This window comes from Epinephelus fuscoguttatus, linkage group LG23, assembly GCF_011397635.1.
Source record: "Epinephelus fuscoguttatus linkage group LG23, E.fuscoguttatus.final_Chr_v1".
Taxonomy (NCBI): Eukaryota; Metazoa; Chordata; class Actinopteri; order Perciformes; family Serranidae; genus Epinephelus; species Epinephelus fuscoguttatus.
In genome coordinates, this window is record NC_064774.1 from 2,719,902 (window position 1) to 2,734,224 (window position 14,323).

The window sequence follows — 14,323 nt, forward strand, 5'->3', positions numbered from 1 at the left end:
CTAAAAATAAATGTGTAGCACTGCAACAGCAATTACGTTGGAATAAGCAAACAGAAATCTTAGGTCATGGAGGCTCCTGCGTTTTTTAAAAACTGAATTAAGTAACCTGACTCAGGAACATTACATATTAATGATACGTAAACATTCAGAATAAACAGATATCACCTGTTTCAGTATTGGATGATTTGACTACAAGAGATTGTGACGAATGTGATGCTGCTTCAACGTGATTAAAGCTAGGAACATATTTAGACTCCATGTACAGACTGTTAACAGCCAGAATCCCTCCCTCAGAACAAAGCTGGAACTAAAGTGACCTGTCTGAGTCTCAGCAGCCTGATTTGCTTCTTTGGTTCACAGATGAAAATGCGTCTGTTCAGCTGGTTTGGATTTTGGCTGTTTGCCCTCTGCAGCCTCCCAGTAACCACAGGTAACCTGACTCACTGCATTCATACATGCTCAGGAACTAAGTCATGTGTTTATAGAGTGTATAGTTTTAGGAGACCAGTAAGAATAATAAACAGTAATTAGAGTAATTCTTTCACAACAACTTAAGATTTTGAGAAAAATAATCACCATATTCATATTTTACAACCAGTGATCTGCAGCTGATAGAGCATCTGGTTGGTAACAGGTGGTTTGATAGATCTGACAAAATAGCAACTATCCAGCATCTAAATCTATCTCAACAGTAACTATATAAACTTTAGTCTGTTCTCAAGGAAAATTTTGGCATTGTACTTTTCTGCAAACTATACATTACATTTGCATCATTATAATGTAGCAGATAAGCTGAAACTTTGCATTTCAACAACGCTGTGATTAATGTATTGTTAGGGTTAGGCACAAATCACCTGGCTATGGTTTGGAAAAGATCTTGTTTTGTTACCTTGTTTTGGTGGCACAATAATGGCTGGAGAAGACGTAGATGGCACTCTCCTGGCAGGAAATGTGATGTCTTGGTAAAAGACAAACAGTTTTCATGGCACTATCTTGGCCAAGATTTTATTCTTTGTTGGTCTCTTACTACAATCTGCAGCTTGGCAGGTGTCTTGTTTAGGTGTTATGCCATCCACCATCCCTTCCACCTCCTAATGACAAAGTCAACTCATATATTACGTCACTTAAGAAACACTGATATCCATGATTTACAGAAATGTACAATGCCAAAATTTTCTTCTGGCAGCTGGGCTGTAATTTACCTGACTTTCTTGTAGATTTTAAAACTGGAATTCATGAAATACCTTTCCTTAGCGTGAAGACAACTGTTGTCTCACATGTTTGTGTCCACGTGACTAATGGGAACAATAATTTTTTAAACTGGTCCAGTATTGAGCGAGAGGGCTGTAGCCGGCAGCAGTGAAACAGGCTGCATTGTAATCAATTATGGCATTTGTGCACCCTCAATATATGTCCGTGAAAAACTGTTTTTATCACTGACAGGCTCACACTGTTTTAAGTGTTTAACAACATTACAGAAAGGATCCTTACAGAGACAGACTCTTTGTTTAAAAGAGAAAATCCTTTCTGTACGACCTGAAACAGCCCTGAAATTGCCAAGGCCACCAGACATTTAAATAAGCAGTAATGTTAGTGTATATAAAGCCAGCATTTTCACATCTAACTGGGTGAATAAGGTTTTATTTCAATCAAACCAGAGTTGTAGATGGTTGCAACAGTAGAAAGATGAATCAACACAGCTTTGGATTTTATTTGTTTTTGGTGGACTTTGAATGAAGTGTGTTCTACGATGATTAAATTACTGTTATGTTAAATGGAGTCTGGCGGATTTGGCGATGGTGATTTCAAGACTGTTTAAACAAAAAGGTCTATCTCTGTAGGGATCCTGTCCATAATGTTGTCAGACACACTCAGTGGCTGAAACTAGCACTTGGAGTGGACGTTAATTGGTGATGCACAATTGCCCCAAATGGTTACATTGCAGCCTGTTTTGCTGCTGCCGGCTGTAGTGCTCTCACTCAACACTTGAAGATAAAGTAATGCACATTAACCTGAGGTAGGATAATATGAGGAGCCTGGAGAGCTGTAGACTTACCTTAACTTCTTTGTGTGGGTCCAACAAAGTCCACAGCTACACCTGAGCAGCTCAAAGAGACAGCAGAACAAACCGGCTGCAGGGATCAGAACACTTCCAGCAGCACGTAGTTACTCACTCTGATTACTTTATGCACATCACTGCTCTCTTTTCAGCAAAAATGTCCACACAGCAGCTTAAAACCTTCAGTAGTCTCCTGGTTTTGATCCCCCTCCCCCAGCTCACAGGTGTGTCTCCTTTATTTCTACTTCATGTCCTGTCAGGGTGAAAAGGGCTGCTCTGCACCTTGTCTTTTCTCCCTTCCTGCTACATGCTAGCATAGGCTAACTGTGATTAACATTAACATTACCTCATGTAGCTTGACGTTTTGCTTGAGCACTTTAAAGCAGGGCAAAATAATCTGTTTTGCCAGCATGAATCTGGCCTCCCACAGAAAATCCACTGGTGTATAACACTGCACACACACATGGTGAGGCCATCCATTAGCACCCAGGTTGTTTCTTCTCTTTACAGGGCAGTCGAACCTGATTTGTTCACCTCAACCAATCGTAGCCCTTGCTGGTGATGATGTCATTCTACCATGTCGCCTTGATCCTCCCACCAGTGCCAGTTCCAGGACAGTGGAGTGGACCAGACCTGGTTTGGACCCAGAGTACGTCCATGTTCACCAAGATGGACGACTGGTGCATCAGAGTCAGAATCCGCTGTATCATTACCGTACTGCACTGTTTGTGGATCAGCTGATCAACGGAAACGTCTCCCTGAACCTCTTCAGAGTGAAAATCTCTGATGCAGGAAAATACAAATGCTTCCTTCCTTCATTACGGAAAGAAGCTTCTATCCAGATCACTGTTGGTAAGTCAGACTTTGTGAGTTTTCAAAGATGAGCATCAGTGTCCTCATCAAAATGCATTCACCATCAACATTTTTAAATATGCAGCACGACTAAAGGATATTAATCTCATAACTTGATCACTTTCTCATCACAAGGTGCCGTTTCCTCACCAGTCATAACTTTAGCAGGGGTTGATAAAACCAGCAGTGGAGTGGTGTTACAGTGTGAGTCTGCAGGCTGGTATCCAGAGCCTGAGGTGTTGTGGCTGGACGGTGAGGGAAAGCTCCTCTCTGCTGGACCTACAGAGACAGTCAGAGGTCCTGATGACCTCTATACTGTCAGCAGCAGAGTGACTGTGGAGAAGAGACACAGCAACAGCTTCACCTGTAGAGTCCAACAGAGGAGCATCAACCAGACCACAGAGACACACATCCAGGTTCCAGGTAGGAATCATTTCTAAGAATCAGCTTCCAGTTCATGACAGAAACACACACCAAATGTTTTTTCATCTTTTAGTTTTCAATAAGTGTTTTCCTCTCCTTCATGATTTCAGAGGATTTCTTCCTTTCTACCAGCTGTACTGCTTCTACTGTTACTAGTGTGTTGTTTGGCCTCCTGTTTGTTTTCACGGTTGTCCTTTTTGTCTGGAAATGGAGACAAAACAAAACAGGTGAGCAAAAAAATGAGCTGACTTTTTTGGTGTTCAAATGTGGAACCTTATTAGTTTTATGTGAGTTTATTCAGACATGTTTAAGGAAATTTCTGTGAGATTGGAGACACATTTGAAACTGAAAAAAACAACAACATAGTATTGCATGTCTGTGTCTCACTTTTACACAGTCAGCTGTGTTCTGAACTATGATTCTACCATTGGTTTCAAACAGAGATTGAAAACAAAGAGCACAAAACTGAAGGAGAAAAGAGCACATCTCAAAGTAACAACACTGAGGGTCAGTCTCAAAGTGACCCACTTCTTAAATCAAAGACGGAGCACAACAAGGCTCAGGACATGCGATCAAGAGAAAAGGTTATCACACATGTAAGTAATGAATGAAGATGTTTTTTATATTGTTTTAAAGAGTTATAAATGACAGTAACCATGTGTTTTCTCATTGATATTTTCTCAAAAAATATGCCATGCCAAGTTTAAGGATAAACAAGTTGTGGATGCATTTTCTGACTTGATCAACCTGTTCTCATTATCAGGTTATCAAATACCAATGCTTTGTCATGCCCCTTAGCGTCTCGTACTGACGCAAAGGGGTTTGGCGAATCTATGTGACACACCAACACATTCTCATCCCAAATCTTCACATATCGACGCTTTGTTGTGGACTTTCATGTCTACATATTATGTGCGAGGTATCCTTCTGCTTCTGCTGTTTATTTGTGGGACAGGATGTCAATAAGCGCTTTAGCTTTAGAGAAAAGCATCATGGTTTAGCTTTACATTCACGTTTGAAGCAAACAGCAACCTCCCAGGTGAACGTCTGGGGTTTGTCGGACCCATCCGCAAACCCCACAAATCCTAGCTGCGGCGCTCCGCAGCCCTCCGCAGCAGATACGCAGGACTTCTATTTTTGCCAGATGCCGCAGCACAACGCAGCAATTCAGCAATTCAGCACAGAGCAGATCGTGCGGGGCAGGAAGTCGTGCGCAGAACCAAAATAAAACATCTGGTTAATTTTCAAAATAAAATACACAGTGTTCACAGTGGATCATATTTCCCTGCACTACACCTTGAAAATGTCATAATGGGCGGAGGCAGGCCTGAAGTCAACAGGTCAGAGGTTTTCAGACGTCATTTCACCCCGTTGACACCATGGACGAGGAGATGTTAATCGTGGAGGTGCACCCAGATGTCTTCCTACTACTCCTCTGGTTTTGTGGTTCTGTTTATAGAAACTACATCGTGTTATATACGCGTGATTATTCGTGAATTCGTGAGATCTCGTGGGTCCTCGTGACTCCCGCTGCCCGGCGGAGCTGCACCGCTCCGCACAGCAAACGCAGCCGGTGGGTGTTGACGGATGGCGGAGCATGCAGCGGATGACCAGCGCAGCGTGACACCGAAATCCCTGACAAAGCAGAGGTTCATGACAACTTCAGAATGCGAACACAGTGGACACACAACTGAAACACACTGTAACAAGTCGTCAGTGTTGTGGACCAGTCACAGTTAGTTTTAGGCTACAAAACTGCTCGGTTAGGTTTAGCAACAATAACATGTTTTGGGTTAAAATAAGTGTGTTTGTTACGTATTGTTGAGCAAATCTGTTTTATGAGTGACGACAGAGCGCAACAACGGTAAGTAAATTGTATAATGAGACACAATGCACATGAACTGTGGTCTCCTGCATAAATGTCCGGTTTTGTTTGACCCACCCATCCTCACTCCCTCCAACCTTACACAGACTTTCTTGCTCTTTATACTACTGTATGTCAGTTGCTTTCAGCGTCGAGTATTGCTGTGGACGAGTTTACAGTGAAGTTACTTGACAGCTCGGAGTGTCTTATGAAGACAGTAAGAGGTGCCTTTGGCGCTGATATCACACACTGAGGGCCGTGACAAAGCGGCAGTCTTTGATGCCCTTGGAATGAGAACAGGCTGGATGTTATGCTCCTATTGACTGTTTAAAAAATAACACAACTTGGCTTAGGGTTATGGAAACTCCATGGTTCGGATTAAAATAACTACTTGGTAAAGGTATGGTGAGGTACAATGCAAAGCAAATTGTTTAACTTGCAAGTCTCTCAAACGCAACTACAGTATGTTTTTGACAGTAGAGACATTTACTGAACCAACACCATCACTATGTGTCACATATTAGACTGAACAATTTCTAAACTAGAGAGACTCCAGTGGTTTCATTCATTTCACCAGAACGTGTATCTACTTAAAAACAAAGCAACACAACAGGCTTTGGATTTGCCATGTGGACAATAAGAGGTCCAGTAACACCAGACATATTTTAATTGTTTACAATAAACCATGACTGAAATACTGCTTTGAACTGTAAATAGGTTTCTCCACTGAAGGAAGGGAAACAACTTCAGCTTGAGCAGGTATGTGTTTGCCACAGTTTGTGTTCATCTATTGTTTCCATCTGCAAACTGATTTTTCACCACCACTTTACCTCCTCTTGGTGCTGTGGCTCAGTAACTGTGTATTTTGCCTGTCCCCTCCATCAGAAATCCAGCCCTGACAGCCAGGAGATAGCAACCAATAGCCGTGTCATTTTTGACAAGGTCGACCTGGGTGGCAAATTTGTTCGTCTCAGAAACAAGTCCAGTGAGGTAATGTTGATGTATGCATATGAACACCATTTGAAATATATATGTATATAATGGAAGGAGAATCTGTCTGTCTGTTCTTCAATTTCATCGATATCTGTTCGTGCAATCAACTTCACACTTTGTGGTTGCATTTCAGAGTGTGAGCTCCTCAGTGCCACAGAGACTACGATTTTTTAGTAATGTGTTTCTACCATTAGAAGTTCACATTACACAAATTGCACAGGAATTCAAAAATTAACATACGTGCTAAAATAAAACAAAGTGTCCCTTTCAATTTAACAATAAATCAACCCCTCCATAGAATCCTTTGGTAAACAAATGTCTCAAGAACTCAGGAATCAGAGTGCAATGAAAAACTTGCCAAGACTTGCCAAGACAAATGGTGTGACGGCCAGGGGGACACACTGATGCAAGTGTTCATTTGTGAGCGTACTGCTTCAAAAGCTAAAGTAAAAAAAAGCGAACAGCCTATCAGCGCATCGTTGGCATGGAGATGACAGCCCATTTACAGGTGCTGACCAAACCACACACATACAGTGAAGGAGTCACGTGTTCAGCTTGCAGTCTGCAAATAAGCGGCTCACGGTCCGCAAACAGGTGGCTCCGGACTGCGGGCCGCCATTTGAGGGCCACTACTGTAAAATCTTTGTGAAGTTTTCGCACCCAAATGACATGTATACTGTAGCACTGCTCTGGAACGCAACTACGTCATGACAAGTGCCTTGCTGAGGACCAAAGGAAGTGCACTGACAAGTGTAAAGTCATTTGGATGAGGGGTTGTCGAGAAGGTTGCAGGCAGAAATACTGGAGGTCAAGCAACTGGCAATCTGAACCTATGCAGTCTGAATGTACACCACTTCCCAACACTGGCTGATTCAGGATCTAGCTTTAGGCTGCAGTCCTTCTTGATCAAAAATGTATTCTTGGTCTGATGTTGTCTTTCAGAACCAACTGCTGGTTAACTGTAAGGTCAACATAGAGGTCAACGGGAGTACCGTCTCCTATAAGTTTCCTGGGGGGTTCAGCCTTGAAGCTGGAAACATGGTTACAGTAAGTTTTACTTGAGATACACTGAACTGAAACATAAAACCCTGCAACTTTAATGTAAAGCTCTGCGTTTCTTAGCAAAGCTTGAACTGTACCTTTACAGATCTGGGCGTCAGATGGTGGAGGAAAGCACAGTCCTCCAACTGATGTAGTTTGGGATCAACAGAAGTCCTGGAGCGCTGTCGAAAAAGTCACACTTACAAGCCCAATGGGAGAGGTCTGATATCATGTCACATCATCATCACCATCTGTCTGCTTATGTCATAATTTTCTTCATTTTAACCACAACACTGTCTTTTTTGTTTTTGCTTCTTCACCACCAACAGATGATGGACAGGATGACAGGCAGCCGTCCATGAAGCTGGACAAGCACGCTGATATAATAAACTGTGCTGGTATGTTTTTTGGTTTTTTTTGTACTTACAAATGCAACACAAAATGTGCCCATTGAAAAAAAATACAAAAAAAAAGCTTAAATATTTTTTAAGAAATGGAGGTGCTTGAACATGAAGAGCATGTCAGTGGGAACCCTCTGTATTTAAACCTGAAAACCCATCATCCATCCTTCGCAGACTCCTCCTAGATTTTCAGATGAATATTTTATGATCATAACTTAATGTGACCCATAGAGTCTTTATACAAAACAATTCCTTGACTCTGTACCAGCAACATATTTTGTCATTTAAGTTATGGAGAAGTTTTTGTAGCATTCTTTAACAGGGTGATAGTTTTACTTCATTATTGTGTTGTTATAAAGTGGAATTAAAACAATGTTTGTAAAGAATGTGTGTTCTGCATTAAAACTGTATTGTTTTATAAGATGTTGTTTACCATTTAGAGAAAAACATTTTGTGGAAATTGAATACTTTTCAAAATAAAACATGATGTTTGAATGTAAGTTGATTCGTTGTTTCTGTTCCCTACAATTAACACAGCATAAGACAAGTATGTACACACATGTTCTCATCATTCATGTTTACATGTTGTCTTAAACATACCCACAATCTGCATGACCATACTGTCATCCATTTTCTAGAATAAAAATTGGCAATGCACATGTATGTTGAATTTGTATGTTATTATAAAGCAGATATGTTGAAACCAATGACTTCTCATCCCAGCTTGTCAAATACAGCAACTTTGTCCCAACAAAATATGAAAATATGATGCACTAGGGAGCGTCCTGTGTCAGTTTTTGATGTTGTGTCGGCCATCTTCACATTTAAGAGGAATGTATTGTTTCTGCTCATTACATGCAGCAGTGGTGTCAGCAATAGCCGCCGCCAGATGCGTATCATACCACCTCAAAGAGTGTCTCGGTGCAGAAGTATCTGACACCGAAATAATTGACAAAGCAGCAGTATGTGACGAGTTGGGCTGTTGTAATTGTATACACTCAAGCTTTAAGAGTAAAAACTACTGTGGACAGACTGTGTGATTCAAAAGCATCAATTGTCTTTATTTCAGAACCATTATGTCTCAATATATTTACAGTGCATGACAGATCTTCTGCTATATTTACTTTATCTTCATCATAATGAGGAGCACAAAGTCACTTTTCACTGTCCTTTCCACACAGATCACAATACAAAATAAAACAACACAATATAAAAACTTTACAAGAAAAAAAAAAATTAAGTATGATTAAGAAAGAGCAAAAAAAGAAGAATGCATTGGCTGAAATGCAATTTCAGAACCTGTGGCTATCGCCTGACGATGCGTTTATTCGCTTTTTTTCCCTCATTTATCTGCATTCAAAAACTGTTTAATTAAGAGAAAGTTGGCATGGATATCCACTGGCTGAAACCAATCCTCTGAAATACTGACAAGCTTATTGTCATCAGTCGATAGTAATGGGTTCTGAGGCTGTAGTGGCACTGACTTCTCCTGGGAATCCCAGAGGAAGCCCAAGAGCAGACAATGAATCGACAGCTTCTGCAGTACAAGAAAAAGCAACCTAATTTACAACCTTTTGCCTTCATAGACAAAGTTAAATCAAACGTATTGAAGCATGATGATATACAACAAGGCAAGGAGAGAATGTTCTTGGGCCAAAATAAATGTAATGATGCTTCTCTCGTACAGTTCTCTGTAAAATCATTTCAACATTTGTTTCTTCAAAGTCGCTGAATGGTCATTAAATCTTGTGTCTGTTCTTTTCTCGTGTGAACTGTGTCTGAGAAGCTGAAATTATCACCTGCGTCTGTGGCGTCTAAATAAAACCCAGAATAAGATGTATGGACACAGTTCAAAGCAGGCCTTTGAAAATAAGTCTCGCATCTCTTTTTCTGCTCATGTGCTGGTCAGTCACCACAGCCTGCACACGTATAACTGCAAAGAGCAATGAGTAATTTATTTATAATTTCTACGCTGTTTCATCTGATGAGAGACATTTTTGCTAATATGATTTTAGCACCTTGAAACCAAAATAAACTATGTAACTACGCGTGTCTTTATCTATCTTTGCCTAAGTTATTTTTGTGTAACTGTGAGTTTGCCACAGTGCAGCAGTCCCACCAGCAGCAGCAGCAGAGGCACCATCACTATGGTGAACACCGTCCTTAAGACGAGGACGACATGTATGAAGAGGTCTGAACAGGGACAAGTCTCTCTGTGATGAGCTGCAGAGAAAACACAAAGACTATTAGCAGTTTCCCCAGGAGCTAGGTGTCACTTTGCAGCCATGTTGTCATTCTGAAGTCATCTGATCACAGAGTGAGAGTATACTTCCCCTCTGCAACAAGCCCTTCACAGGATGGAAATAAACATGTCAGGGTTTTATTTTAAAAAATATTTCGGTCTCACCTCTAATAGCCAGCCAGCTTTCCACTGATCCTCCAGCTCCAGAGATGTGACACCTGTAGAGTCCTTCATCAGACTTGGACACACTGTGGATGGTCATCTCTCCTGTAGAGCTGCTCCTGATGAGGACGCCATCTTTATAGAAACCAGCTCTGAGGTCAGAGGGAGTTTTCTTGTTTCTACAGCGCAGAGTCACAGCTTCTCCCTCAGTCACAGGAAGAGCAGGACTCTCCAGGATCACATCACCACCTAACCAACACCATAACAATATTTGATGTTAAACACTAACACATATTCAGTAATTTATGTGTTTCCTGTTTAGTGTTGCCTGCTCCCACAGCAAACACTTTGCTCACTGAATCACTGAACAATGCAGCAGTTTGCTCATGTGTGCAGTACACTGAATGCTTTGTCTGAAAGCCTGACTGTTTTGTGCCTGCAGGGTTTGTGGTTACAACTCATATGTGAAATTAATGTTCTAAAACAATAGAAAAAATACATATTAACCTACCTTCTTGTCTTTACATTTACCTCTGACAGCCATCCAGCTCTCTGGTGACTCTCCAGCTCCAGAGATGTGACACTTGTAGAGTCCTTGATCAGACTTGGACACACTGTGGATGGTCATCTCTCCTGTAGAGCTGTGCCCAATGTAGCTGCCGTTTTTATAGAAGAAGACAGTCGGAAGGTTGGTGGATGATATCTTGTTTCTGCAGTGCAGAGTGACCGACTCTCCCTCCATCACAGGATGAACAGGACTCTGCAGGATCACTGAACCAGCTGGACAACATGACCAAATGTTCAACAGCAGAAGTGGAACAAGTTGAGTAGTTTAGAAATCGAAAATGATGGTCTATATTTTATAGTTCACATTCAGTCAGCCTACCAGTGACAGTGATGTTGACACTGTTGCTTCTCCCTCCTCCACCTTCACACCAGTATTCTCCACTGTCTGATGTAAATGCAAAGTCAATGGTGCAGGTCACTGTTGATGTTTGTGTGCCATTGGAACATTTTGGAAGGAACTCCTTCAATTTCTCACTTTGCCTCCAGCTGAGACATTAAACCCCTCACAGGTAAAATGCACAGACTCGTATTCAAAGAACTGCAGTCTGGTTGGAACAATACGAAAAGCTGCATCTGAGACACACAAAACACAACATAAATAAACTTGGTTCACAGAAAGAAACAAGGTGCATACTATGATAAAAAGAATAGAATTAATAGAATATTGCATACTGAAATACAGAATACTCTTCTGTTCAGTCACAGTGCAGAAAGTTAGCAGAATGTGTACATCCCAATACACAATAGACCTTAATGTTTGTATGCATCATAAAAAAGAAGATTTGAAACAAACAAATAAGCAAGTTGGTAGGTAAAAAATAAACCACAAAAGTCAGGCTATTTTAAGTGAAAATGCTTGTGTCTGAAGAAGTGACTCGTTCTTTATGTTGAAGAAGAAGAAGAAGAAGAAGTAAGAATCAGGCAAGGAGCTGCGGAGCCCTGATAACAAAGGTTTGTTTTCTTGAACTGTTTAAAATACTTTCATTGACATTTTGGGCCTATAGTGGTTAAACGAGACAGTTCTTACAGGCAACATGGATAACTCTCTGAAGTAGTCAATCAACTCCCAGAGGGCTGTACCACGGAACAAAATTATCAGCAGGGTATGTTGAGTCTAAAGCCAGGGTTTTCCACTCTGTGAAGGTGGCTTTATTTTAACCTGGCTAGATCACCATGGTAACTAATATAGCAGACCCAACCTCGTGACGAGCATTTTATGTTCTCAATTTCAGCTAGAAATCTGCAACATAACGTCTTTTTGGCTGCTCTGAGTAACATCGCTCGATAGTGAATGTCAGTATGTCAATCTATGAGTGATACAGATTCTTAACTGAGGGAATATGTCAGAAATGCACTTTATCCAACTTGTTGAGCCACGAGATTACAAAAATGCCACTGAAGGAAGCTGTGCAATTACAGTAGCGTTTTCTTTTTTCCTTGCCAGAGAACCCTACAGTATAGCAACATTGCAAAAATATAATTTTATTTAATTCACAGGGTTGTTCTTGCTCTCACTGGGACGAGTGTGATGGTAGTGTTGTCTGGTCCATTAGTCAACGCTGGCTCTAAAAGAAGCCTTCTCTAAAACCACAGGAGGCATTATACATTAACTGTTCACTATATTAACATGTCAATGATGTTTACTTGTAAATGAAATGCAGTAAAATTCTTTTAAACCACACCATAATGTTACCATTTGGAATTATGTTTTTAATGCTCTCTCCTGATTTGCTGAGGCCCATTCTACACTGCGGTACGCTATGTAACAGCTAATAGATCACAGATTAGAAAATGTATTAATCTATCGGTATTTGTCACAGATATTAATCAACCAGTAAAATACATTTCATGTTGATTTAGCCACAAACTAAAGTGAGTTCAACGTCTCTTTCCTTATGGGACAGTGTCAGCATATATACACTGATCAGCCAAAATATTAAAACCACTGGTGGGTAAAGTAAATAACACTGATCATCTTGTTACAGTGCAGTGTTCTGCTGGGAAACCTTTGGTCCTGGCATTAACGTGGATGCTACTTGACGTGCTCCACCCAGCCGAACACCATTTGGCACTTACCGATGGCAGTGGCCCCCCAGCAGGAAAATGCACCATGCCACACCACGAAAACTGCTCAGGCATGGAATGGCAAAAAGAGCTCAAGTCGTTGATCTGGCCTTCAAATACACCAGATCCAAATCTGATCGAACATTTGAGGGACGTGCTGGTACCCCAGAGGTATCCCCTATACACGGTGGGTGCTCCTCGGACTGGACTAGACCTGACCTGGTTAAGGCATGAATACAGAACCTCTGGAGGGTGTCCTTTGGTGTCTGGCACCAGGGTGTTAGCTTGAAACTGACTTATAAATTCACACAATATGTAGCCTACTTTTCTGCCAGCATTACTTTTGGCAAAAGTGTTACTTTTTACCATAACAGTTTTTTATATTCTTCAAGGGTGGAAGTAGGCTGCATGGAAAGGTCATTTTTAAGAGTCACTGAATGTGTCACTTGACTTGTTCTATAGGAACGTACACAGTACCTGAAGAAGAAAGACTGGGTTAACAGACAGGTGGTTTATAACCACCTTTGTGGTACCTGTTATCACTGACTGAGGCTGACTGAGCCAGCTGAGGCAAAGACAACGTGGCTCTACTGAACTTGCTTCATGGTACTCAGGGTTTAAACCACAGTTTGTTGACTATGGATTAATTAATATCTCATATTTTATTGTCATTAGCTGTGGAAAAGTGATGAGACTGGCCAAGTTGCGAGGTTGGTACATTAGCGAAGTGTCATCAGCATATTAGTTGATTTTTTTCTCCTCTTTTTTATAGAAAAAGGCAAAAGCAAACAAATCCAAAACACAAACTTTCAATGGTATTTCTGTCACACAGGTGTTAGACTGAAGCTGACTTAAGTGTTAGGGTTAGGGTTCTAGAGTTAGGCTTAAGGGTTGGGAACAATGAACAGCTACTTACCAGCTGCCTGAGGATAACTTTGCTGCACATGTGCACCCAGCAGCATCAATACATTCATCACTGGGGAGACAAAGAGGAGAGTTGTGTAAATGGATGGGTTTATTCTGTATAATTAATATTTAATCACTAAAATATATAAACAATCATTCCACAGACATCTTTCCTCAAAAAGTTGAAAATTAAAAAATGAGATGCTAATTACAAACCAGTGGAGAGTTAAGATATTTTTAAAATACTGAAGGATTTATTCAAATTCCTTAAATATAGTCTCCATAAAGGACACCTGACACAGAAATATGGACACAGATATGCTGTTGAAATGCAAATAATATTCTAACCACTATGTGTTTAAAGCATTTTGCCATTTTGCTAGATTTGCCAGTAACTCATCACAAAAAAAACTGTTATTTACAGAGCCATAATATACTGGAATAGTTTACCCTTCAAAATCCGGCTAATAAAAATAAATTATCCTTTAAAAAGGACATGCAGAGGCATCTGCTGGCCTGTAGATGAATGTAAAAAGTAGAAGGTATGCTCTGTGCGTGTTTACAATATTGTGTGTTTCTACTTCTAGTTATGCAATTTTTTCTTTGTCTTTTTGACTTTTAAAATATATATTTTCAATACATTGATTATTTAGTATTCTACTTTAATGTATGTAGCCTACAGTGTACCCAATTTTGAACTTAAATGACTAAATGTAATTCCTTTTTTTTTCAATCTTTCTTCTTTATTT

The 14,323-nt window shown here is 40.5% G+C and overlaps 2 protein-coding genes across 5 annotated transcripts in view; one reads left to right on the forward strand and one right to left on the reverse strand.

Moving 5' to 3' along the window:
- Positions 1-14,323, forward strand: part of LOC125883954 (butyrophilin subfamily 1 member A1-like) — a 67,496-nt gene that overhangs the window by 250 nt on the left and 52,923 nt on the right. For 3 of the 4 annotated variants that reach the window (XM_049568617.1, XM_049568616.1, XM_049568618.1), the window contains exons 2-5: positions 361-430; positions 2,212-2,283; positions 2,570-2,911; positions 3,047-3,071. In XM_049568617.1, the coding sequence (XP_049424574.1) occupies positions 361-430; positions 2,212-2,283; positions 2,570-2,911; positions 3,047-3,071 (509 nt within the window). Of the gene's footprint in view, positions 1-360; positions 431-2,211; positions 2,284-2,569; positions 2,912-3,046; positions 3,335-3,444; positions 3,562-3,775; positions 3,931-5,915; positions 5,958-6,083; positions 6,189-7,133; positions 7,239-7,338; positions 7,453-7,561; positions 8,284-14,323 lie in introns of those variants that run through there. The other variant, XM_049568619.1, reaches the window with a different exon arrangement.
- Positions 8,743-14,323, reverse strand: part of LOC125883962 (Fc receptor-like protein 5) — a 59,981-nt gene continuing 54,400 nt past the window's right edge. Inside the window, exons 6-7 of the mRNA XM_049568645.1 lie at positions 10,041-10,286; positions 8,743-9,856 (exon numbers count right to left, since the gene is read on the reverse strand). Coding sequence (XP_049424602.1) covers positions 9,708-9,856; positions 10,041-10,286 — 395 coding nt within the window. The 3' untranslated portion in view covers positions 8,743-9,707. The remainder of the gene's footprint in view (positions 9,857-10,040; positions 10,287-14,323) is intronic.